The sequence below is a fragment of the Piliocolobus tephrosceles genome, chromosome 10 (assembly GCF_002776525.5).
Source record: "Piliocolobus tephrosceles isolate RC106 chromosome 10, ASM277652v3, whole genome shotgun sequence".
NCBI classification, from domain to species: domain Eukaryota; kingdom Metazoa; phylum Chordata; class Mammalia; order Primates; family Cercopithecidae; genus Piliocolobus; species Piliocolobus tephrosceles.
Window position 1 is genome coordinate 9,397,537 of NC_045443.1, and position 25,000 is coordinate 9,422,536.

At 37.3% G+C, this 25,000-nt stretch overlaps 3 protein-coding genes across 8 annotated transcripts in view; 1 reads left to right on the forward strand and 2 right to left on the reverse strand.

Annotated features, from left to right (window-relative positions):
* Nucleotides 1–4,972: 4,972 nt before the first annotated feature.
* On the reverse strand, nucleotides 4,973–13,818 carry CLEC12B (C-type lectin domain family 12 member B). 3 transcript variants are annotated; one of them, XR_002726433.1, is made up of 6 exons: nucleotides 13,595–13,818; nucleotides 11,367–11,465; nucleotides 9,484–9,702; nucleotides 8,818–8,972; nucleotides 8,354–8,616; nucleotides 4,973–5,909 (listed from the first exon to the last, which is right to left on the reverse strand). XR_002726433.1 is itself a non-coding variant. In XM_023192368.1 (6 exons), exons 1-6 carry the CDS (start codon nucleotides 13,683–13,685, stop codon nucleotides 5,759–5,761), a joined length of 831 nt encoding a protein of 276 aa, XP_023048136.1. In that variant the 5' UTR covers nucleotides 13,686–13,818; the 3' UTR covers nucleotides 5,458–5,758. The 3 variants fall into 3 exon arrangements, 2 of the variants coding, with proteins under 2 accessions (XP_023048136.1, XP_023048137.1); XM_023192368.1 differs by having other exon boundaries at nucleotides 5,458–5,909; nucleotides 8,501–8,616; XM_023192369.1 differs by lacking the exon at nucleotides 4,973–5,909 and having other exon boundaries at nucleotides 6,295–8,616; nucleotides 9,484–9,694.
* An 8,018-nt stretch (nucleotides 13,819–21,836) lies between these two features.
* LOC111526601 (C-type lectin domain family 1 member B) overlaps nucleotides 21,837–25,000 on the forward strand; it is a 24,405-nt gene continuing 21,241 nt past the window's right edge. The window contains exons 1-4 of one of the 4 annotated variants that reach the window (XM_023192364.1): nucleotides 21,837–22,094; nucleotides 22,745–22,843; nucleotides 23,838–23,957; nucleotides 24,118–24,272. In XM_023192364.1, coding sequence (XP_023048132.1) covers nucleotides 22,031–22,094; nucleotides 22,745–22,843; nucleotides 23,838–23,957; nucleotides 24,118–24,272 — 438 coding nt within the window. In that variant the 5' untranslated portion in view covers nucleotides 21,837–22,030. The remainder of the gene's footprint in view (nucleotides 22,095–22,744; nucleotides 22,844–23,837; nucleotides 23,958–24,117; nucleotides 24,273–25,000) is intronic. The other 3 variants (XM_023192365.3, XM_023192366.3, XM_023192367.2) reach the window with 3 other exon arrangements.
* CLEC12A (C-type lectin domain family 12 member A) overlaps nucleotides 23,605–25,000 on the reverse strand; it is a 30,970-nt gene continuing 29,574 nt past the window's right edge. The window contains exon 7 of the mRNA XM_023192362.2: nucleotides 23,605–24,038. Coding sequence (XP_023048130.1) covers nucleotide 24,038 — 1 coding nt within the window. The 3' untranslated portion in view covers nucleotides 23,605–24,037. The remainder of the gene's footprint in view (nucleotides 24,039–25,000) is intronic.

Sequence of the window (25,000 nt, forward strand, 5' to 3'; positions counted from 1 at the left end):
GGTGGGGGAGAGAAGGAGAGAGCATGGGACAGAGAAAGAGAGAGAAAGAGAGACACAGAGAGAGACAGCGAGATGGGGAAAAAGAAAAAGGGAGAGAGAGGAGACAGGGAGAGAGGGAAAGAAAGAAACGGAAAGAGGGAAGGAAGGAAGAAAAGGAAGGAAGGAACAAAGGAAGGAAGGAAAGGAAGGAATGAAGGAAGGAAGGAAGGAAGGAAGGAAGGAAGGAAGGCAGGCAGGCAGGCAGAAGTTTTACTGCATGGTCTGTGCCCTTAACCACATTGATTTACCTCCATGAAATGAGTTTCTTATTTAACCCTCTGATTACATAGAGGTTACTTCATACAGATAATCTATAATGAAAGTGATTGGAATGCAGTAAGTAAGCTTATTTTTTGCCAGGATTATAATACCTGGTATGATACTAGTTTACATCTCTTACAAACTACCTAAGACTAAATTTGTGAATTCTGGTCTATTATTAAGTGAGATCTATGCAATTTCAAATACTGGGAAAATACATGTACTGAAATATGCATTACTAGAAAATTAAAAATTACTCACTTTAAAAAATGAGTTGGAATTCCTGTTAGAATTCTTATAACCAGGATGCCCCTACATCCCTTAGGAGACATTGTTTGGTAATTTTCATTCCTTTTATGATTAAAAATGTAGTTCTTTTGGTCTACTGTATTAGTCTGTCCTCATGCTGCTAATAAAGACATACCCGAGACTGGGTAATTTATAAAGAAAAGAGGTTTAATTGACTCACAGTTCCACATGGTTGGGGAGGCCTCACAATCACGGTGGAAGACAACGGAGAAGCAAAGTCATGTCTTGCATGGTGGCAGGGAAACTCCCCTTTATAAAACCATCAGATCTCATGAGGCTTATTCACTGTCATGAGAACAGCACAGAAAAAAACTCGCCCCCATGATTCTATTACCTCTCACTGGGTCCCTCCCACGACATGTGAAGATTACGGGAGCTATAATTCAAGATGAGGCACTTTTCTTGCCTTATGTATTGCTATTTCCCTCCACAGCCTCTGTTGCTGGTCTGATGTTGGCTGATTTGAAGCCACTAGGCATGCCATCCCTACTTGCTTGCCTCATTCATAAATATGTCTTCTTTAAAAAACACTTTATTGGATATAATTGACATTTAAAAGCTGTACATATGTAATATATGCAACTTAATGTTTGTAGATAAGTATACAATGTAAATAAACCATCACAACAATGTGTACCATAAACATAGGCATTATCTTGAAAAGTCCTCCCACCCTCTTTATTTATTGTTGTTATTTTTGTATGATAAAAGCACAACATATGATTTACCCTCTTAGAAAATTCTAAATATATAATATAGTATTGTTGTCTATAGGCACTATGCTGTACAGTAGATCTCTAGGACTTATTCATCTTGTGTAACTGAACTTTCTACCCTTTGGCTAACACTTCCTCATTTCCCTCTCCTCTAATCCCTGGCAACCACCATTCTACTATCTGCTTCTATGAGTTTGGTTATTTGAAGTTCCTCATACAAATGGTATCATGTAGTATTTGTCCTTCTGTATCTGGCTTGTTTCACTTAGCATAACATCCTCCATATTTATTCATGTTGCTGCAGTGGCAGGACTTCTTTCTTTTTAAAGGCTAAATAATATTCCATAGCATAGAGATGTGTTTTATTATATTTATATTGTTATATACCCTGAAAAAGAGAGAGAGAAAGAGAGAGAGAGAGGAAGGAAAGAATGAAAGAAGAAAGGAGGAAGGGAGGGAGGGCAGGGAAAGAAAGAAGGAAGGAAGGAAGAAAGAGAAGGAAGGAAGAAAAGGAAGGAAGGAGGGAAGGAAGGAAGGAAGGAAGTCAGACAGACAGGTGTACAACTTGTAGTTACTTGTTCAGTAAAACTAATGTACCTGTGGAACAAAAAATTACATTTGCTTGAGGACCACATTGTTAATTTTGGCCACCTGTTTATAATCTGACTCTTGATTTCAGTTCTCAGCTTCACAGTGGATTCTCATTCCAAAAGTGTATCATCTGCCCTTCTTGCCCAATTTGACTCCATCATACCCACCCTGAGGAAAACTAATATGTCTAAATCCTTCTGCATGCAAGTACAAATATATACAAGTATGATTATATATATGCTTGTATGCAGCCTCGAATATGCCATCAACACTATTGTCCCCGTCTCAACCATGTGTATTCATCACCAATGGAGCTAGTTCACTTGTTTTCTTAATATATAATGGAGGGTTGGCTATTTTACTGGAATAAGGGCCATTGGGTCTACCTCAGTATGAGGATTTTCAACCTTAGCTTCACATTGGAATCATATAGGAAACTTTAATTTTTTTTAATAATCCAGCTACACTTCTCATCATTGAAATCAGCACCTTAAGAGGTGGGACAATCTTAGACATCAGTATTTCCTCAAAGCTCCCCAGTATAATTTCAGTGTGCAGCAAAATTGAAAACTATTTTCAAAGAGCTAGATAGATCAAACTTCGTATCACTTGTCCATCCTGACCATGCCGATTAATACCTTCAGTAAGGGCTGTTGGCTAAGATTACAACAGTGAAATAGTGAAATAGAGATTACAATAGTGAAATAGAGAATTGTCACTACATCTGTCCCAATTCTGACCTGTCCTGACCTAATGTGGTCTGCACAAACCAAACTAATTTTGCTAACATTGCAGAAAGAGCCATCCAATTTGAAGATGGTTCCAGCACCTTTGTCTCTGGGCCTATTTACTCAGGGAGTTAGTGTTGGTGTTATTTATCCAAACATTGCCACTCAGGCTGAGTTAATAAAAATCACCTGTGTAGTTTGAGAAACTTACAGATTCTCCATTTCTGTCTTCCAATCATTCTGATTTTATAGATCTGATGCTTGACCCAAATATCTGTGCCTTTAAGGTACTATCCATGTAAATTTGATGTGAAGCCAGCTTTGGAACCCACATTAAATTCTCACATTGCTATAAAGAAATACTCAAGACTGAGTAATTTATAAAGAAAAAAGTTTAATTGGCTCACAGTTCTTCAGGTGGTACAGGAAGCATGATGCTGGAAACTGCTGGGCTTCTAGGGAGGCCTCAGGAAACTTACAGTCATGATGGAAGATGAAGGAGGAGTGGGTACTTCACATGGCTGGAGCAGGAGCAGGAGAGAGGGTGTGGTGTGGGGGTTGGGGGGATGCTACACACTTTTAAACAACCAGATCTTGTGAGAACTCACTATCATGAGAACAGCACCAAGAAGATGGTGCTAAGCCATTCATGAGAAATCTGCCCCCATGACCCAGTCACCTCCCACCAGGCACCACCACCAACACTGGGGATTACATCTCGACATGAGAGTTGTTAAGGACACAGATCCAAACCATATCAATGGTCTTTCCCCTAAAAATATACCATTTGCACATACCTGTATATATAAATAAAATATCTCAGGGATTTTGACTGGAGAGGGTGTTGGGGGCAGTAGGAAAGAAAGAGAGAAGAAAAAGAAAGAGATGAAAATTTCTGGAAACAAGCCCTGTCTCATAAGCTAAGTTATCAGAATCAAAGGATGAAGCATTCTGACACAAAGGGCTAATGTATCTTGAGAACTCTGGATTTCTGCATCTACTGTAGAGGCCGTCAGGGATAACACGATGATAGCAGGGCAGCAGGGAGGAGGCTCTTAGTAATAAGAGCTGATCAAGATCCAGAGCACTGTGAGGTCAGAAACAGAACTTTTAATGAGTATAAAAGAGTTTACATGAAATAAGAATTAAAATATACAAGATACCAGAAAAAACCTGATAACTTCTTAATAGGAACAAAATAACCAATTAAGGTATTCTAATTGTTAAAAGTAGATCTTCTTATTAAAAATAGAGGAATGAAAGAAGTTATTTTTCTCCTGGGAGTAAAACGAAACCCAAATGTGTGGGAGTCAGAGGCAGAGATTTTGAACTTTAATAAATAATTTTATCTTTGTGAGAATGCCAGGGGCAAACTGCTAAAGAGAAATGAAAGAATCAAGTTTCTTCTTTAATCCATGTATATGTAACTTATGTTTGAATACTGTATAAGAGCTAAGACACTCTGTTTACTTGAACTATGACAATTGTATTTCAAAAGTTGTGCTTAAATATATTGTTTGTAATTCTTACTAAATTTTCACATTGGCATTTTTCCTTTATTCTACAATTTCTGTTGGTGCAAATATAAAACACTGATTAGTTCATAATTTTAAATATTTAGAGAATAAGAAGCTACTAGATGGTATGTATGAAGTTGTAGTTTCAAAGGACTGTCAAAGGACTGAAATGCATCTAACTTTGAACTTGGATTATATCAATTTTCCAGTAAATTCTAGACTTCTGATCTAGCAAAGTCAGTATCAAAGGCTAATTTCACCATTATTTTCTGCCTATATATAGCTATGAACGATGTGAGGATAAATGGAAAACTATGTCCTTTACCAGTATTCTGAAATCAGCAATTTTGTTCCAGGAAAAATCTTGAAGCCTAGATTTACAATATTTAGCATCTAATGTGCAGGAACACTGACAAACTGTGATTCAGGAAAGGTCTAAATAATTAAAGATAATGGTTCTTATATTTTGATATCTTCAAACAGTTTATTAAGACTTTTCTGAGGGAAACAAAATATCAATTGTAAGAGAATATATTTTTGTATTAACACCCAGATTACAAAATCAATAACATCAATATTACTAATTTAAATAAATGATAAACATATAAATATTGGCCAGGGAAAGTGACTCACACCTGTAATCCCAGCATTTTGGGAGGCTGAGGTTGGCAGATAGCTTGAGCCTAGGTGTTTGAGACCAGCCTGGGCAACATGGTGAAACCTTGTCTCTACAAAAAAATACAAAAATTAGCTGAGCATGGTGTTGCATGCCTGTAGTCCCAGTTATTCTGGAGGCTGAGGTGGGAGAATTGATTGAGCCCAGGAGAGCAAGGCTGTAGTGAGCCAATCACATCACAATACTCCAGTCTAGGTGACAAAGTGAGACACTGTCTCAAAAACAAACAAACAAACAAAAGTAAATATTAAATGCTGATGCTTCTTCACCTAGATTACAAGTTACCTAAATTTTAAAGATAAATAAAAATACTTATTTTTGTAGGGTTGTTGGAGAAGAAAAGTTATTTTGCAAGTGTAGGGTGACACTTAGCTGGTTCACAGTGGTACAAACATTTGCTAAAATAAAATATTTCCAAATCAGTTGATACAGTGCTGCAGCCCCAGCTACCGGGATCCTTAGCCTGGGATCCCCCCAACCTCCACATGATCCAGCAACTATCACAACAGGTATCTCTTGGACCTTGTTCTAGTGCTGTGGCCTGTGTTTTTAAATATTTAACTATCACCCTAGTTTTTAAATATTTAAATATCACCCTAGTGCACATGTGACAATATAACAATAATGTAAGAAAGGAGTCTCTATTTGAGAAAGCAAAGAAATTCAGTGAAATTATTCTGAGACAGTCATAAAGCCACAGTATGGCTATTCCCCTTGGTCCCCAGGGATAATTGTAAGACTGAATAATAACATCAAATTAGAAGATGTCAGACAAGGAACTGGAGAATGTTTGTTAAACAAGTTCATTTGTCTGATGATGTAAATACACAGTCATTTTAAAAGCTGGTTTTGGCTCTGGTACCGTAGTTTCCTCTTTCCTCTCCAAGTCTCTTACTTCCTGGAGAATTTGGAAGAAGCATACTAATCCAAATCCTCAATCTTCACTGGGGCGGCCATCTTCTCGCAAATCCAAAAAATTTCGGCACTACAGCGAGAAATATAAATATTTCCTTTTTGAAAATAAGCACATCCTTTGGATCCATTGATCTGGTCCAGTTCTTTAGTACTAAATCTGAAAATTAATTTGAAATGTATTATAAATTCTATATTTGGAATATGATCACTATTTAGTGCTCTCAGTTGCTCTTACAGCCAATGTCATGTATCTGAATATTGGGAGACTTCTGCCTCCACAAACCTTCAAAATCTGAAACTGCGTAAAACTGGCACAAAATCTGCCTAGAGCTGGCACATCTGGGTTCTTTATTTTAAGTGGATCATGATCCCAGGTAGAATTCTTTAAGAAAATACTTAAATTCTGGGCTGAGAATTTGTATGTCCTTCAGAAATATGGAATTCCATTAATGAAAGCTACTCAGTTCAGCTTATATTAGAAGTACTTGAAGTTCTTTGGGACTTCATGAAGAAAAACATAAAAATAAAATCACGTTCTGCTATAAAAAGCTATCACATTTTACTATGCACAAATATAACTTTTCACATAGTTATACATATGTGGTGGGTAAAAAGAGAACAAGACAGATGTTAAAAGAGGAAATGAATGACTGTATAGATATGGTGCTGACAATAGTATTCACTTCCTCTGCTAAGAAAGTGATGTTAACCCTGAAATAATGTCTTTAGAAAATTATACTTGTCAGGTCTAAATTTTCTGTGTGCCCAACATTGTTTTTTCCTAAATGACCTGCATTACACTGCCATATTCTTTTCTTACTTCAGGGCTAGGCTTACTAAATCTTAGCCTGGGCTTTTACTCAGTAGTCAAGGAAATGGTTCTACAATCTGGAAGCTCAGTCTCTCTAACCTGAGTTTGACATGCTGGCTTATCTGACAGCTGCATGTCTCAGGGGCCAGGGTCTGTAGGTTCCGAACCCTGCTGTGGGGGCCACCTCCCTCACACTTTGATTAAGAGTGAGTAGAGAGGCCAAGGATGAGTAAAATCCCTTTGGGAGAAGGGACACATCTTAGATTCCAACATGGAATGTGTTTACATGATGTCATGGTACTACTCCTGGAAACCCTCAGTCTAGTAGCAACACCTCAGATTAATATTAATCAGTTCATGCCAAGTATTGCTCTTGTCACGAAGAGTAACTGTCACTTTTTTTGTTTGTGTGTTACTCTGCATGTGCTTTTTGTCATTATTATTAGTGTGAAACCAGACTAGTTGACTTGATATGATTAATAATGGTGATTAGAGAATGGGGGATTCGTGTTTGAGTAGAAGTAGCCACGATGAAACATTGGGAAATGGATGAAGATAAAGTGTATCCAGGGAGAAAGTAATAGACCTAGCATTGTTTGTGATTTAAGGAACTGCTGAGTCACTGCTGAAGCATGGCATCTTTGACAGAAGATGAGTGGTTATTATTCAGTTTAAGAAAACTGACAACATGCTTTGAAGAGTGAAATAGGAGGCAGGGGGGTGGATAATTATTTGTTGGGGGAGGAAGGTAGATAAAAAGCCATTATGGATACAAATATCTTGTTAGATAGAAGAAGTAAGACCTAGTGTTTGATAGATTATTAGGGTGAATACAATTAACAATAATCTACTGTACATTTCACAATAATGAGAAAATAATAATTTGAATGCTCCTAGCACAAAGAAAAGATAAATATTTAAATTGATAGATATCCCAGTTCCACTTATTTGATCTTTACACACTATCTGAATGTATCAAATTATCTCATGTACCCCAAAACATATGCATCTCTTATGTATCAATAAAAAAATTTAAAAATCCATTAAGATGCCAATGATCTTAAATTTTATCTAATATAAAAATACTATTATATTTAAAATATTAATACAGTTGTTTCATTTAAATGTACTTATAATGAGGTGTTCCTCAAAATTTTTTTTTTATCGTCTGTGAAAGAATTTAGCAAACCTAATATCCCCTTACACATTTCTGTTGACATCTATTTTTTCATAACTTTAAATAGTTAAAAAAATTGAAAGTTTCCAAGTGTTATATATTCTATTTGTCCTTTAAATATTCTCATCCAAACCTTGAAGTGGAAGGTTTAGTTCATTTTAATTCATAAAAGACACTGGCCATGTGTTGTAATTTGCAAGTCCTCAACATGACACTAATTGTTGAACTAATCAGTCAATTCAGTCTTACTTTTTGTTAGAAAATGGTTGACAGTTATTTGGTATAAATAAATGTGTTGATATATGTTCTTATGACTAGCAGTACCCTTTTGGATTGGAGGTAATGGAGAATCACAACAGCTGAGTGACTGAGTGCACAGTCCCTAAAGTGCAATTTATGAGCTGAGTGACCTCAGGCAAGTTACTTAATCTCTTTGTGATAATATTTCTACCTATAAAATGGGAATATAACAGTGCTTTCTTCAAGGGTTAATATTTATAAAATCCTTTGAATGTAGTATTAGGTGTATGTGTGTTAAATAAACACATTTCTACCAAAAGATAAAGTTCAGTGCCTTGCCATAAATTTCTCACAGAGATGAAATGAACTATACCTCCTTTCGATATTTGTTACTGGAGCTCTTTTCTGAGTATGTTGTACTCCTCTTTTTATGTCTGTGTTTATAATTCTCACAGTCATTATTAATTTTCCCAGGATTCCATGGAAAACTTGTGTTTACCCTCAATAGTTAGAGACGTACAAGGATGGAGAGGGAACAGAGCCATCTTCCCAGAACCAACTTCTGCCAGAGGAGTCCCATGATAATCCCAGCCAAAAGAATGAAAACATGAGTAATGGCTGTGACATAAGAAAATCCTGAGAAAACAGAGAAAAAGTTTTATGTGAGTGCCACATTCCGGTTTGCAGAGTTAAGATAGATGAGAACATTCATTAAATTCATGTATTAATTCTAATTCAAGATGCACTGAATTTCCATCATGTGAATCAGATATCTTATTTATTTCTCTCTCATTGTATAGATAATGTCTAGAACGAGAGAAAGAGACTCAATCCTACCTTTTCTTCCAAACTGTCTATCTTCACTAGGGTGGAGTTCTTGTCTATGCAGTCCTTTCTACTGTTAGTCCAGGTTTTCTCTTCATTTGTTGTAAAATAATAGCAACTATTTTGGAACCATTGCCACATTTTAGGACATGGATTACATCTGTGGTCTGAAAAGGAAATTATACCCAATAATATAAACTGAATGACCCTGGAGTGACTGGAGAAGGCTTTGAAACAAAATCATTTAATTGAACAACATGGTCTGAGAGCCAGCACCCTGAAAGCATACTGCTTTAGAAGCCTCTGAAAATAAGGTGACCCCTGGTTATGGGTTGGGGCAATAGGGATTCTCTTTTCAGGGCCTAGTCTTCTGGCCTCAGAATTATCAGCTGTACTTTTAAGCTTTCATAACAACAGGATCACCTAGGAATAGTTAATAAAATGAGGGGTTGAAGTATCTGGATTGGAATCATTCCAAGATACTTCCCAAATTTGCCTGTGACTTCAAAAATATTAAATGAATTTGTATATTTCTTTGTTGTCTGTAAATTTGGTGCAACATCATTGAGGTTCATTGGATGACATAACTCTCTCAATACTCTGAGGTGGTACATGTGATCAACTTAGACCAGGGCGACATATGCCATCTGACTGGTCAGCAGGTCTAAGTCTGATTACCTGAAATACGAATGATTAGCTCTTGGCACAGTTTGATGGCCATTTGTTCCTGCCTCTTCAGTAGACTGGAGATCTGTGACTTGAGAAAGTCCTCCTCCATAGACAAGTTATTAGAGTTGCCCAGTTGCTGGGATAAGTTATCCTGCTGCTGGTGGATGGTTTTCTGAAGTTGACTCAATTTCTCTGAATCTGAGTTAATGTCATTAGATATCTGCAAAACTCCAAGACATGACAGGAGACAAGTTCATATATTCTTCTATTCTCATAACTGTAGATAATTCTTGTGACAGAAACATTTCTTAATTGTTCAAGATTTATTAGTAGCTGTTAGTATTCCAGGTATCATGCAAGAAACAAACCAGATGCCTTTCTATTCCAAATTATTTATAGTTCTTTTTAATTTTATTTACATTTTTATTATTACACTATATTAAAATAATGATTTAATAATTATGTATTTCTGACATCACATCTAAGGAAGGGCTAGTCATTCTGCCACTCATTTTCGTGAAATTATTTTATTTTTGTTTTATTTTATTGGGAGATAGATGATGTAATTGTTGTTTTAATGAAAACAGCATTCTTTGGGACTATGGCTATCGCAAACTCTGCAGATGACCTGAGATGCTTGTTTACCAAAAGGAAAAAAAAAGCAGATCTTAATGGCACATCAGATCATTTCTGGTCATGGGTCCATGGAATATGCCCTTTTCATAAACATTTAAGGTGCTTCATCAGCCAACAAATTTAAGAAACACTGCACCAAAAGCACAAAATTTTAGAAAAGAAATGTCACCCTTCTATATGGACATATGTTATTGCATATGTCATATGTCATATATGGACATATGTTATTGCATTTTCACTTAGTTTTAAAATGTACATTATTGTAGAAGATCAGCTGCTAATCTCATACTGATTGACTCCAGAATATCTGTCACTGCTGCTTAAACATCATATTCCTTTTCAAAAGAGCAAGGTACATCATTAACCTCTTTTTATGTTGACAAAGATATGTCCAAATCCTAATTATCCATTAAATCTTAAAAAATTATCCATTAAATCATTAAAAAGAAATGAATGTAGCAGAGGAGATGTTAGTATCATTCAGCAAATTAACTTTCTTGACTATGAGTTCCCTGTAAGTGAATAGCATGCCAATTCACTACTCTGTATACCATATACTTAACAACTCTATAAAGTTTGTATTCTCAGGATATTTTTCTCATTACTCAAGAACTCCCTACCATGTTCATCCCCAACTGCCCAAGGATGGGTCAGAATCAATAGGACGTTACTTTGTGGCCGTGGTGCTTGAGAGTGGAGCTTCCATTGTCATGTGGAGATGGTTCAACTCTCTTAGTTGGTAAAGTGTATCAGGCCATTCTTCCTCCTTGTTTATATGTCTTTCTCATTCATAGAAATCAGGCTGCTGCTGTTACTTGGAAGATTTCTCTCCATTAGAGAAGTCTCATATAAGCAGACTGAGCCTAGTCTAGTGCTGAGTCTTCCAGGTAAATAACATAGCATGCACTTCCTTCAGTACATATTTCTTGACTTTATTTCTCAGCCTTGGAATGATAAGTGAATGTGTGTCTAGGCCGAAAAGAGGCTCTTTATTCTAATGAATAACTAGAAACGAAGAGTCTTCATTTAAGTCCAGTTTAGCTTACCAAGATAAAACAATGAATTTAGAACCACATCCTGATAATGTCTTTTGCTGGTTTATTGGGAAGATATGACGAATAGGAGATATATGAGACAGCAGAAAAGTATCAGAGGATTCAGGATGCTAGGACCCCTCTGCAATCCAAGCTGATTACACATGGTTTACAAGTATGTTTTCTAGTTGCTTTTGTTGGGTTCGATGCGGATATACTTACACATCATCCCCAAAGTCACCAGCCCAATCAGCAACATAAGGCAAAGAGTTAGCAGACCCAGGGCAGCATGACGCCAAATGGGAGATGGAGCTGGATGCCCTGGAGAAAGCCCACAAAGCAATTAGCAAACAGAACTGCTTTGTGCTTGTTTCGCTTTGGTTTGTTTATTTCTCACACTTAGGGAGCTTCCGGATACTAACATTTCTTTCTTGCTCCTTTAATGCCCTCATTTAGAAAATACCTAATATGGGGCCGGGCGCGGTGGCTCAAGCCTGTAATCCCAGCACTTTGGGAGGCCGAGACGGGCAGATCACGAGCTCAGGAGATCGAGACCATCCTGGCTAACAAGGTGAAACCCCGTCTCTACTAAAAAATACAAAAAAAACTAGCCGGGCGAGGTGGCGGGCGCCTGTAGTCCCAGCTACTCGGGAGGCTGAGGCAGGAGAATGGCGTAAACCCGGGAGGCGGAGCTTGCAGTGAGCTGAGATCCGGCCACTGCGCTCCAGCCGGGGCAACAGAGCGAGATTCTGTCTCAAAAAAAAAAAAAAAAAAGAAAGAAAGAAAAAGAAAATACCTACTATGAAGTGCAATGAGGGTGCCGTCATTGGTTCCCCTCCATTTCTCCACTGCTCTTCTTCCTTTTAAGAGGAAGCTTCTCCTAATTTCAAGGTTTTTGCTTTACATCATTACCCACTACCCACTTTTCTTCCTCAAGTTTATTGAATTCATAAATGAGAGATCTATAAACTGCTTTTCTGGATGATACTGACAGTAGGAGACACCTCAAGCGTTTGAGCTCAAAAGTCTCTATAAGGCAGATGTTCTATCTGCCTTGTAAAAGTGGATTCTACTTTTTAAAGTATCTTTTACCTGTTAACAATAACTTACCTATTATTCATGCTATTTATCACCTAATAAATAATGAATGAATACTGAATGAAAGAAAGAAAGAATGTGCAGTCTAACTTACAAACAGCAGACTAGACCAGAAAGCTATTAGCATCCTACTCGTAGTAGTTGTTGTCTAAAATATCAATGATTGTCATATTTTCCTTAGCTTCGTATTCCTTGATTTAGGTCCAAATAACATCTAGCCCAATATTTTAGATATAGCGTTAGTCTCCAGGTGTACTGATATGCACCATATCCACACCTCCCTTTTTCCTCACAGATCAGAATTAGAAGTTAAAAAAAAAAAAAAAAGGCAAAAATGTGGAACCACCTTTATTAGACACATGCAAAGTCTATTCCCATCATCTTTTTGTAAATATCCTTCCCTCAAATGTCATGTACCACACAAAATGTAAACATAAATCTAGAGGGCAGGAGAAAGAAGTTCAGATGACTGACATGATTCAGGGGAACCTGGATAGTTAACATATCTGAAAATAAGAGATGTGGTCTTACGTCCACAGAATCTGATTTGATTCTTGAACATGGAGACTGCTATTTATTCCAATTAGGCATAAGAGAATGAGCTGAAGACCAGCACTGAGTCTGGGCTTCCCCACACAGCAGTTGTGTGAGCTTGCTTAAATTATCTAATTTCTCTCAGCCTCAGTTTTTTCATCTATGTAATGGAGAAAATACTAATATTCGAACATTATTGTGCATTGTCATCACAATTAGATCTGTATATAATGTACATAAAATACTACACAGATACTATTATTACTGGTTCAACATTACAAATTATACTTGGATTTCAACTACCCTAAAATTTGAAAAAATACTGACAAAAGAGAAACTAGCTCTGATCCATTTCTAATCCACTCACTCATCTTCCAGTTTTCTCTGAAGTAACCTACATCATCTAAAAGAAAAATGTCCTCTACCGTCTCTATTTTAGAAGCCTCCAGTCTGGTTTCTGAAAGAATATCCTCCTCGCATCTCTAACAAGGTATAAATATCAAGTATTATATTCATAAAAAGAAATCTCTAATTCCCCAGGCTCAATTTCTGGCATGTCCAGTCAGAATTTTTCTCTACAACACAGAGCTTCCTGAAACATAGTGATATTACACAATTTTAAAGAGATTCTGAAAGCCACATATTTTCGCTTCAACCTTGGGAACACTCACTCTTCTAATACATTCCACACTATTTGTCCCCATTTTGGAGATTTCACAGCACACTGTCTTTAACATCAGCATTAAAGGCGGCACCTCAAATCATTTAACACCTGTCCACTCCCCCAACGACACAGCTGGTGTTCTCTGAACTCCTACCTTTTTTTCTTAGGTTATTTCCATGTCGGTTATTCCTTCCTCCAGCATAATCCTGAAATGTGAGTGTCGCGTAGGTCACTTCTTCAGACATTGTAGAAGAAAACCCTACTTTAAATGATCTAATTAATGTTTCAATATCTTGAGGCCTGGGAACAGGGTGTCCTTTTCAAGGCTGGGAGCTTTGATATAGGCACTCAGCTGACCCAGACACACTCCACTGGCCCTCTGTAAGAGGAGAATGACAATTTGTTTCTCTGCAGAGAAAGTGAGAAAAGTCAAATATTCTCCTTAGAAATATTCTCATTAGAATGTTACAGATCTCAAACTGTCTGCTCTGTCAGCATTGTTCCTCGCTGTGCAGCTAAGAAGGGGTGCTTGGAGGCAGAACAGGAGGAGCGTGGAGAACCTCCATGATCCTGGAGGTGGAGGCTGCTCTGAATGTTTCAGAAAAGAGTCAGGTTGTCTTCTTTACATCTACCTAAGGCTAGCTAATCTGCCTGGAGATGCTGGTTCTAGTTTATTCTCAGCCACATCAGATATTAAGCAGAGACACACATTAAGACAGGAAGAGCTGTGTCACAGACCTGGCTGCTATCATAGGAAATTCAAACACACACGTGTGTGTGTGTGTGTGTGTGTGTGTGAGAGAGAGAGCGAGAGAGAGAGAGAGAGAGATGGTGTTGGTAATGGGGCATGGAGAAGAAATTGATAGCTACTTAGCTGCTTAACGTGAATATGAATGGGAGTGCCCTCTTCTGGCAAGATTGGAAAAGTTCCTAACAGAACAACCACCCTAGAATAATCCTGCAGACAGCAAGGAATACACAGGACAAGATTTTTGAAAGATTTTTAAAACCTGAAGTTTCAGGAGAGTGAAAGTGAAAAAAGCAGGTTGATTCTAGAGAGAATGAGACTGGCACACGGTAAGGTGTTTTTGGTTTTATTTTATTTTTTTATTTTGTAGACGGAGTCTCGCTCTGTCGCCCAGGCTGGAGTGCCGTGGCGAGATCTCGGCTCACTACTTTTAGTTCATTTGTTTGTCTTTCAGTCATTCCTGCAGGGTAGCAGAATTCTTATAGAAAGCATGCTGTATTTCTGGATTAGAAAATCAGATGATGCTGTGTGGGGCAACCACAGCTACAAAGAGTGCTGAAGTAATTGGATATCCACACAACTACTGGTTAATGAGGATCTCTAGAGTATCTTTAGGACTTGAAGCCTCTTTAAACTTCTATGTATTTAGATTTTTTTTTAAACTTAATAAAATAACCAACCTCTATTTTCTCTCGCTTACGTCTAAAAATACTCTGAAAAGATGCATCCAGTACAATTGAAGTAAACTCACTGCACGAAGCATTCTGACTGTGATATTACAAATTTGAACAACACAACATGAGCAATAAAGAGTTGACAGTTTGTATAAACAGTGTTCTATTAATTGGAAGAACAGGAGAAAAACAACATGTTGCACATGTAGTTGGTCATAGGATTTATAGCCATAGTGTTTACATACACCTTAAAGAATTGAACCTACTTCTAATCCTACCATAACTTTTCATTAAACTTACTAATTTATATAACAAAGTAAATTGTTGTTAAGAATCTGCGGGAGGTGGAATAATAGCCCTCAAGGATGCCCATGTTCTAATCCTCAGAACCTCTGCATATGGTGGCTCACCCTGGCAAAAGGGTGGGGGGAGCAGGGAGGGATAGCGTTAGGAGATATACCTAATGTAAATGACAAGTTAATGGGTGCAGCACACCAACATGGCACATTTATACATATGTAATAAACCTGCACATTGTGCACATGTACCCTAGAACTGAAAGTATAAAGTGTACATATATACTTTATATATATATGTATACTTAAAGTATATATATATATATAAAGAAGAGGGTGGTTCCCTGGCATGTGCCTCACCCGCAAGCCAGGAGACTGGCAGCCTAAAATGTGTATAGACATTCCTGTTTTCATGCCCCAAATATTTGCCTTTTGGCCTGCCATGCCCCCTATTCTGTACCCGTATAAACTCTGAACTCCAGGCTCCAGATCAGATGAGCAGACAAGGAGATGAGAAGACAAGCAGATGAAAGGTGGAATGACATGGCAGAGAAAGAGAGAAGAGAAGAACTTCTGAACGCCAAGAGGAGTTCAGCTGGGAGTGGTCAGAGAGTAGTTTGGCTGTTGGATGGCCGAACCCAGAGGAAGATCACCTCCCACTTTATCCACCTTCCAACTCCCCATTCATCTCACTAGGAGCCACCTCCACAACTCAGTAAAACCCCCACATTCATCCTTTGAGTTCATGTGTGACCTGTTTCTTCTGGGATGCTGGACAAGAGCTTGGAATACAGAAAGCTGTCACACTGGCCCTCTGCCCTTGCAGAAAGGCCGAGGAGGCACTGAGCTGGTTAACACTTAAGCTGTCTGCAGATGGCAGAGCTAAAAGAGCATTGTAACACCGGCATTCCAGGCACCCACCCCTAGACACTACAGTGGGGCCCGAGCCCAAAGGGCTCACCCCAGCCCCTGCACCTGCCTGTCCGCATGCTGTCCCTCCCACAAGGGATTTGAGCTCATGGCAGTCAAACAGACACACCCCTGTCACACACCCTGCAAGGGGGGCCAGAACCCTCCCATTTCACCTTAATCACATGATTTCCCTCAATCACAATCGGTGGATTATATGAGATTAGATGGTACTGCTTATTTTTTATTTATTTTTGAGATGATCTGGCTCTGTCACCCAGGCTGAACTGCAATGGCACAATTTTGGCTCATTGCAACCTCTGCCTCCTGAGCTCGAGTGAACCTTCCACCTCAGACTCCCAAGTAGCTGGGACTACAGGCACACACCACCACACACAGATAACTTTTGTTTTTTTTTTTTGTTTTGTTTTTGTTTTTGTTTTTTTTGGTAGAAGAAGAGTTTCAGCATGTTGCTTAGGCTGGTCTCAAACTCCTGAGGTCAAGAAATCGTCCTACCTTGGCCTCCCAGTGTGTTGCGATTACAGGAGTGAGCCAGCATGCCTGATGCTTGGTATTGCTTTTTACAAGAAGTACATGGGTATTCAAACTTCCTGACCTTTATTCAGATGTTTGCCCTGCCTGAAAAACCATTGCTTTCTTCTTTCTCTTCTTAGTCAATATTTACCTTTTCTTCAAATATTAATGTAAATCTTAATTCAATTGATTGTTATTTATTATTTAACTTTTTACTTACATATATTTTGTGTATATATGCCTGATCAACTCTGTGGTATGATGCAGACTGGCACATTTTTTTCTTCAGTTTCCCTACTGTTTGCAACAAATGCTCTGCTGTAATTTTGGTCTGATAGTTATTAGTTGATTAGTTTATTAACTTTAAAAAAAAGCTTATTTAACTTTGAAATCCACATGTTTAAGCTTTCTGTAAATGAAGGAGAAAATATTAATTATACTTTTCTATGACAGGAAATCCTACCATTTCCAAATTAAACAGTATTTATTATTTGTGGAAAGCCTGGTAAGTCAAAGGCGAACAGCTTTGGTGTAAAAGTGGTATACATTCAAAAGTCTGTGAATAGCTAGCATCAGTTGTGAAACACTCACTTCCTTTTGTTTCTGTCTGGAATCATTATTATAACCCCCACAGTGGTCAACATCTTGTTGTCTTTCTCTTTTACACATCCACCGGCCATCCCTGTATATTGATCGGTCTTAGCTGTAATGTTATGTATTCCACAAATTTTCATTCTTACTGCATGTACTCCTTGTCATTGTTATCTTACTTTCTTTAACTCGTTGTTCAGCTGAAAACATAGATAATGGAGTCTATGAAAGACATCATAATGTAGTGGAAACAATTTAGAAACTGGGTAAATGGTACTACTTTTTACAAGAAGTGTGATGATTAAAAAGTTCCTCAAATTATTTAAACTTCTCTTCTCATGTGCAAAATCAGGATTATAATGCCTGTGATACAAATATGCTTCACTTATTCAACAAATATGTATTGGGTAACACAGAAAGTCATCACTTAACATCATTAATTAATAGATTCTTAGAAACTGTGACTTAGGTGAAGCAAGGTAGAACAAAGCCAGTCTGATCATAGGCTAATGGATATAAACAAGAGCTAAGTACTTACAGCATATTTCTGGTCACAAAAACATTACCCAAGTTGTAAATAAAGACTCAAAACACTTCTAATAGTAACTATTAAAACAATTGTGAATTATACATAATACATACATTCAGGAAAGAGGAATAAAAACAAGTAAGGTAATTATTTACTCAACTTTTGGTTAAACAGTAGGTGTTGGTGGTCATAGCAGTAGGTTAAATCAAGGAATGGATATTTGCAAAGCAAAAATTGTCAGAAGCACCTTCTAAACGATGTAGGTCAACAAGACTATTACCGGTAGAGTGGGCTCCCTGAGTGCTTTCAGACTGCGTTGCTTATTGTCTAGTTTATACTGCATTTGTATAGTTATTGACTATTCTACAAATTCTTGTTCTATAATAATTTGTATTCATTCATTCATTCATTTTCTGATCTGCTTATTCCAGCTGTATGGTTTAGGTGGCCAGAGCACATCCCGGCAATTCAGGGACAAGGTGGGCACTGACTCTGGACAGGCCACCATCCCATCACAGGGCACATGCACACGCACACACCAACATTCAGTCACACTGGGAGCATGTAGACACACCAATTCACCTAACGTGCACAGTTTTGGGATGTGGGAGAAAACTGGAGGACCTGGGGAAAACCTATGCAGACAGAGGAGACCATGCAAACTCTACACAGTGGCCTCAGGTAGGAAGCAATTTTTTTCCTCAAAACATTATAACAAAACAATCTTATACAAAAGGATGTTACTCGAGAACCTGCTTTAAGTGAATGTCCATCACTATTTTAGAGCCAAGAAACATTTTCTTCTGGGGATAATGGACGAAAATTTTATTACCGAAGATAACTATGTGTGTCGGATAGTGATCAGCGTTATAGAAAAGAGTGAAGCAAGGAAGAGGGACAAGAATGTGGGCTGGTGTGTACTCAGGTGAGTAAGATGTTCTAAATGTGTGTGTGTGTGTTTTGTTTATTTTTTTAATAAAAGAAAGAAGTTTACATAGTTAAAATCTAACACTATGTGCTTCATGAAGACTAGCCTCATGATTTTTCTCCGTGAATACTCAGCACCAATTTCAGTGTCTGGAACGTAATTAACATTCGTTAAATATTTGCTTTAAAACAGACAATTTAGAGTGTTCTTAATCTATAAAATATTAAATGAATAAAAGGTTTTATTTCAAATTCAATTTCATCAGGAAATTTGGAATAAAGATTTTTTTTAGGCCGGGTGTGGTGGTTCACGCCTGTAATCCCAGCACTTTGGGAGGCCGAGGCAGGCAGATCATGAGGTCAGGAGATTGAGACCATCCTGGCTAACATGATAAACCCTGTCTCTACTAAAAATACAAAAAAAAGAAAAAAAATAGCTGAACGTGGTGGTGGGCGCCTGTAGTCCCAGCTACTCAGGAGGCTGAGGCAGGAGAATGGTGTGAACCTGGGAGGTGGAGCTTGCAGTGAGCCAAAATTGTACCACTGCACTCCAGCCTGGGCAACAGAACAAGATTCTGTCTCAAAAAAAAAAAAAAAAGGAATTTTTTAGCTGTATATAGTTTCCTTAGTGAAGAAAAGGAGAAGGGAATAAGATACTCAAGCAAGGTTAAAATATTGAGGCAGAAATAAAATAAGCTAATAATAGGCTTTAGAGGGTGATTAAAAGGTAACTAGCAAAGACTCTGGATTCGGGAAAAGGAAAAGAAGCATTTGTGATATCTATCTCTCTTTCCTGAGTTCTCTGCTTAACTTTTGCTGAGTAACTCATCTTACATTTATAGAATGTGGGCAGGGAGCAAAATTAGAACTCAGTGTTATCAAGGGCTAGTTCCTTTGGCCCTGAGAGCCTCTGTCTTCACTCAGCTCTTCTAGCACCACAAAGTCATGTTAGGGGGATAGACAGAAAGGCAAACATGTATTTTGTGGAACACAGATATGATATAAGACTCTCAGACTGTGGCTGGAATGATCAAAGATCCAAAAAGAAAGATTAAATTACAATGAGAAAGAGGAATGAAGCAATGGAAAGTCCAAAGTCTGAGATATAGGAAAGGAGTATCTCCAAAGGCAGAGTGTTAAATACTTCAGGCATTAAATATACCGTTCCAAGCATTAAAGGATCAAGAACTAATCCTGGCACATTCCTGGTGGTTTACAAAAATAAATGGGATATGTTGTATAGTGAAATCAGCTGCTCAAGACATAGAGAATGTAGATACCTCAACAAAGCAATCTAATGGTTATTTTTAATACCATCTTAAAGTTTTTGTTAATAAACAAAAACTGTTTACAATAATTCAAACATCTTCTCAATGTCCTTGGATCTTACCTTTACATATCTGATTTAATGTAACAAATTAAGTTTTCATATGTGCCTGTTTGGTGCCTTAGAGAACAGAATAAAGCTTTATTGGACAAGTGTCATTTGAACTATAACCTCCACACATTTTTTTTTTCTCTCTGTTACTTTGTCACAGTTATTTATTCAATTATTTTTTAGTGTTTCTGTATATTTTAGGTAACAAAACACTAAAGTAAGGCAGTGACAAAAAGAACCTGAAAGAGAGGGGTTATTGTGACAGAATAGCCTCAGGACTTGCTGATGAGTAGGTGCAGAAAGCAAGGAAGAGAGGGAGGATCCAACCCCATTCCAACCCCAATCTTCCAGAAAAGCCTGAGGATTAGTGATGGGAGAGCAAAGAGTCCCTTTTGGCTGAAACAGAAGTTATGAGAACAGAAGCAGTAGTAGATGAATGGGAAGTGACTGAATTTACCCAGCTTATGATTGGGAATTCCTGAATATTTTAACTGAGATAAGAAACTCAGCAACAAAAATGGTGTTGGGATCTAATTTTTTTTATTTTTTTATTTTTAGTCCTTTCTTAAAATTTGGCATTTATTTCAAGTGTGATTTTTTAAATTAAGAATTAGTTTTGGTAAAAATATTTGAATCATATTAAGTTTGGCTTTCCAAAATTAGGGAATGTCTTTTATGTGTGTTACATTTATTCTTCACCTCATTCTCAAAATAATTTGAAGAGTGTAGAGAAAGAAATTTAGAATGAAAGATAATTTTAAGTGAATTGACAAGGAATTCAGAGTGAAGCATATAGCAGGGAAGAAAAAAAAATCTACAAGCTATGCCACAGGGCAAGTTAATAAACAAAATGTCGCCTACTACAGCCCACATAATAGCTATATTGAAAAGTTGAATACTCTGCTAATTAAAGAAAAATAGAATTCAGATTATTTATAAGGTAAATGCCTACTACTTAAAGTTTTGCTAGTCATGGCGATTTAACAAAAGTAAAAGTCCGCCATAAAACTATGTAAGAGCTACTCTACGGCAAAATAGACAACATCCTTCCCAATACTCCTATAATAAATGCATCAGCTAGCTTTGTATGGCTGTGCTTATAACTACTTTCAATGCAAGCTAAGATAATTTAAAAGCGCATTTCATAAAGTTAAATGTGTGCAATCATATTATATTGTGATGAAAGGGTGCTAGGACTCATTCAGTCTTAAATACTCATCTAAGCACCACTGTACTTGAAATGAAGTGATTTCATCAAATCAAAATTCTTCCATTCCAGGAAACTCACTTTAAAGCACAAACACTAGTAAAGAACAACGCAGCAAGTCACTAACTCTGTAATATTTTACTTTATTTGATAGTTTTCCTTCAACACCTAAATCTAAGCAATATCAGGCCTGCCTCATGTGGATCCTTCAAATAAAAAATAAAATGTATAAAATAGGCAAGAAGTTGTATAAATTCTAGGTTATAATCAGAAATGATCTCCTCCAACACAAGACTATGAAACAGGTAATTTAGCCCCTGTCAGATCCAATTATATTAGACTTGCTTCTCACAATGGGATAAACTATATATCTGCTGGTGAGCTACCCATGAATTTTCATCAGAAATCTCTCATTTCAGCAATGTAATTTAGACTAAGCTAGAGTTAAGATAAAGCAGGAACCTTTGTTCTTGGAAAGGATACACATGATGGAATGCCCCTTTATTTAGTGTTGAAGATAAAAAAAAAAAAAAAGGAAGCAAACCTATCTACTCCTTTACCACAAGTTATTATTATTTTTGTGTGTTTGTGTTCAAGATCCATGTATCTCTGAGCAGCTATGAAAACGCTTCCTGGAAAACAATAAGCAAAGAAAAAAAATGTGTCCCATTTCCCATGGTTCTACCCTACTAGAGACAGGAAGATGATATACTGACAGATATTGAAATTGTAAGAGTTGGAAACTACATTTTGCAAAGTCATTGAACTCCGAGCTCAGTTGCAGTACTCGGGAAGCCATGCAGGATGAAGATGGATACGTCACCTTAAATATTAAAACTCGAAAACCAGCTCTCATCTCTGGTAAGAATACTCAGAGCCAATAATTTGGAAATTAATTTAAAAAATGAGTTGATTCAGTTTTTGGTTTTTCTACTATTGATAGTGTATATAGTTTAATTTCTTTTTCTTGAATGATGTTAATGCTCTAAAGCATTTGAGTAGTGTTTTGATAAGCTCATACAGACCTATTTAGATTACAAGCATCCAATATACATGCAGGGAAAACTGCATTAAGGTTCTGAGCGTTTAATGCTAGAGGGCATAGAAGTTAAGGGGATAAGGGAAGAGAATGGTTGGAAGTTTCATTTTCTGAATGTGAGCAAATGAGTGTGATTCTTCATTTGCTGTTTATTAAAGCAACTATTCATGGAATGGGTGGGCATAAGACAAAACAAAACAAAACAAAAAACACAAACACATCAGGCCTTAACAGCAAGTAATATTTTGGCTTGGAGAGGTAAAGTCCATTGGGGATGAGGATGGGTGTGTGGTATGGGAGTGGGCCATGCCTATCGTTGATGATCATCAAGAGAACACAGGTGAGATCTGCCAGCAAAGCTCTTTCTATTACTTAGAGGACCCTGAGAAGGCAGGGGCAGGGGCAGGGGTGAGCCTTCCCCATAGCTAACCCATACTGCCTGCTCCTTGATATCTTTATTATATGCCTACAGTTGACTCTGCTTCCTCCTCCTGGTGGCGTGTGATGGCTTTGATTCTGATGATCCTGTGTGTGGGGATGGTTGTCGGGCTGGTGGCTCTGGGGATTTGGTGTAAGTATTGACTCTGCCAGAAATTTGATTGGAGGAAGGTAATACTGAAGGGTCGTGGCATATCCCACTAAGCTTCTCAATGGTCACTATTTGTCTATTTGTCACTACTCCAGTTGTCCTACAGATAGTTACCAAGAGAATCTCAGTAAAGGAGAACGCTGACCGTTTCCTTGAGTTTAAGATAAGGTTTTAAGATTTTAATTAATTAAAAGTTATTTTTAAGAATGTACTACCGACCTTTAAGACCCTCCTCAGTGTGGATCCAAACTATTTTTAAAAACTTCGTTGTCCCTTTTCCTATCTTGCATATCCTAAAAACCAGCCAAACTGGAGTTTTTCAATTTCATATATAAATTCCATGTTCGCTTGTCTGAAATTTTTCTCATTCTGTTCTCTCTATCTAACATTTTCTGTTTCTCATTTTGCTTACTAAATTATTGTGCATTTCTTCTTTCTGTAATTCTCACAGCCCTCCAATGGCACATTGTAGTCTGTGGAGTTGTTGCTTGTTTGTGCATTTGTTGATTTTTTAAAAGATGTTAGAATCTAACACTTATCATCCTGTATTTCTTTGTTATTTACCTGAATATCACAAGTACTTTAAGCCTAATGAGAAATCAGTATACACTTTTAAATGAATGAATAGTTTGGCATCACAGAAAGTACAGAAAATAAGAGGTCATTGACTTCTACAACTCAGTTGAGAAGCTTGTATCGAAGCAAGTGAATACTTGCTGATATTACTGATGTTGGGATTTTTTTATTTGTGATTGTCTCCTTCAAACAGTTCACTTATTAACCCTCACATGTCAGTTCTATTTCTTGATTTGTTCTTTATAGCCCCTTCACACTTTTCAACATTCATTTAATCGTGTGTATCTAGTTAACTCCTCACATACTGGCAATGTTAATGAAATGAAAATTCAGTGACAGATCTTTGCATCATTTCTATGGTTCTATTTACAAATTATTATTATTTACTTTTTGAATCTAGCTGTCATGCAGCACAATTACCTACAAGATGAGAATGAAAATCGCACAGGAACTCTACAACAATTAGCAAAGCGTTTCTGCCAATATGTAATAAAACAATCAGAACTAAAGGGCGCTTTCAGTAAGTACTGTTTTTTTAACTTCTTCATCTCTCCAACTCCTGGAGCATTTCTCTTACGGCAACTGAAGGGAGTCTTGAGATCTGCAGAAAACATTGAATGTGGAGAACATGTAAGCCCAATTTAGAAAAAATACACCATTCCTGTGCTTGGTTTCTCCAGAAGGTCATAAATGCAGCCCTTGTGACACAAACTGGAGATACTATGGAGATAACTGCTATGGGTTCTTCAGGCACAACTTAACATGGAAAGAGAGTAAGCAGTACTGCACTGACTTGAATGCTACTCTACTGAAGATTGACAACCATAACATTCTGGTGAGAAGATTCTTTGGTCAAATATTTTGGAGGCAAGGGAGAGAAACCTCAAATGCAACACTTGACCTTTTTTGTTTTTTACATTTTTCTTAACATCTTTCAGTTCGTACTAATCTAAGAACCTTATGAAACCTAGTAAGAATTACAGAACCCAAATATTCAATCCAATCATAATATTCTACAACATTGCTAGAGTTGATCAGTCAAATTGACTTGTCCCTTCCTGACAGCTCAGGTCATAGTGGGTCACACGTAAAGAGTCAGCCCAGCAGTGTTCATATTTATTTGTGTCCTCTGTTGTTCTAACTTGCTGTGCTGTCCACTTACTGTTTCTGTGGACTCAGACTCATGCAGGAGATATCCAGTTAAACAAATTAGCTTTTCTTTCCACTCCAGCAAAATAAGATAGTTTTCTAAAAATCTCAGCTCTATTATATAGAGATTAATTCGAGACATATATGCATATCCTAAATTTGTATTAGTCTAGGCAGATGCCAGGTTGAAGATTTATAACTAAAAGTAGTCATGCAAATTTTCAAGAAAAAGAAATCATATAGTTGGATTTCAGGTAGAATTTATCTGTCAGTTCCTATTGGGAAGTATATAATATTGATATATTTTAAAGAAAATATTAGGAAATAACAGAAAGGTTCCTGGTGGCTCAAGCTTTAAGAAATAAACAGTCACACATGACTTTCACACAACATCTCCCGTGGAATGCCATTTTG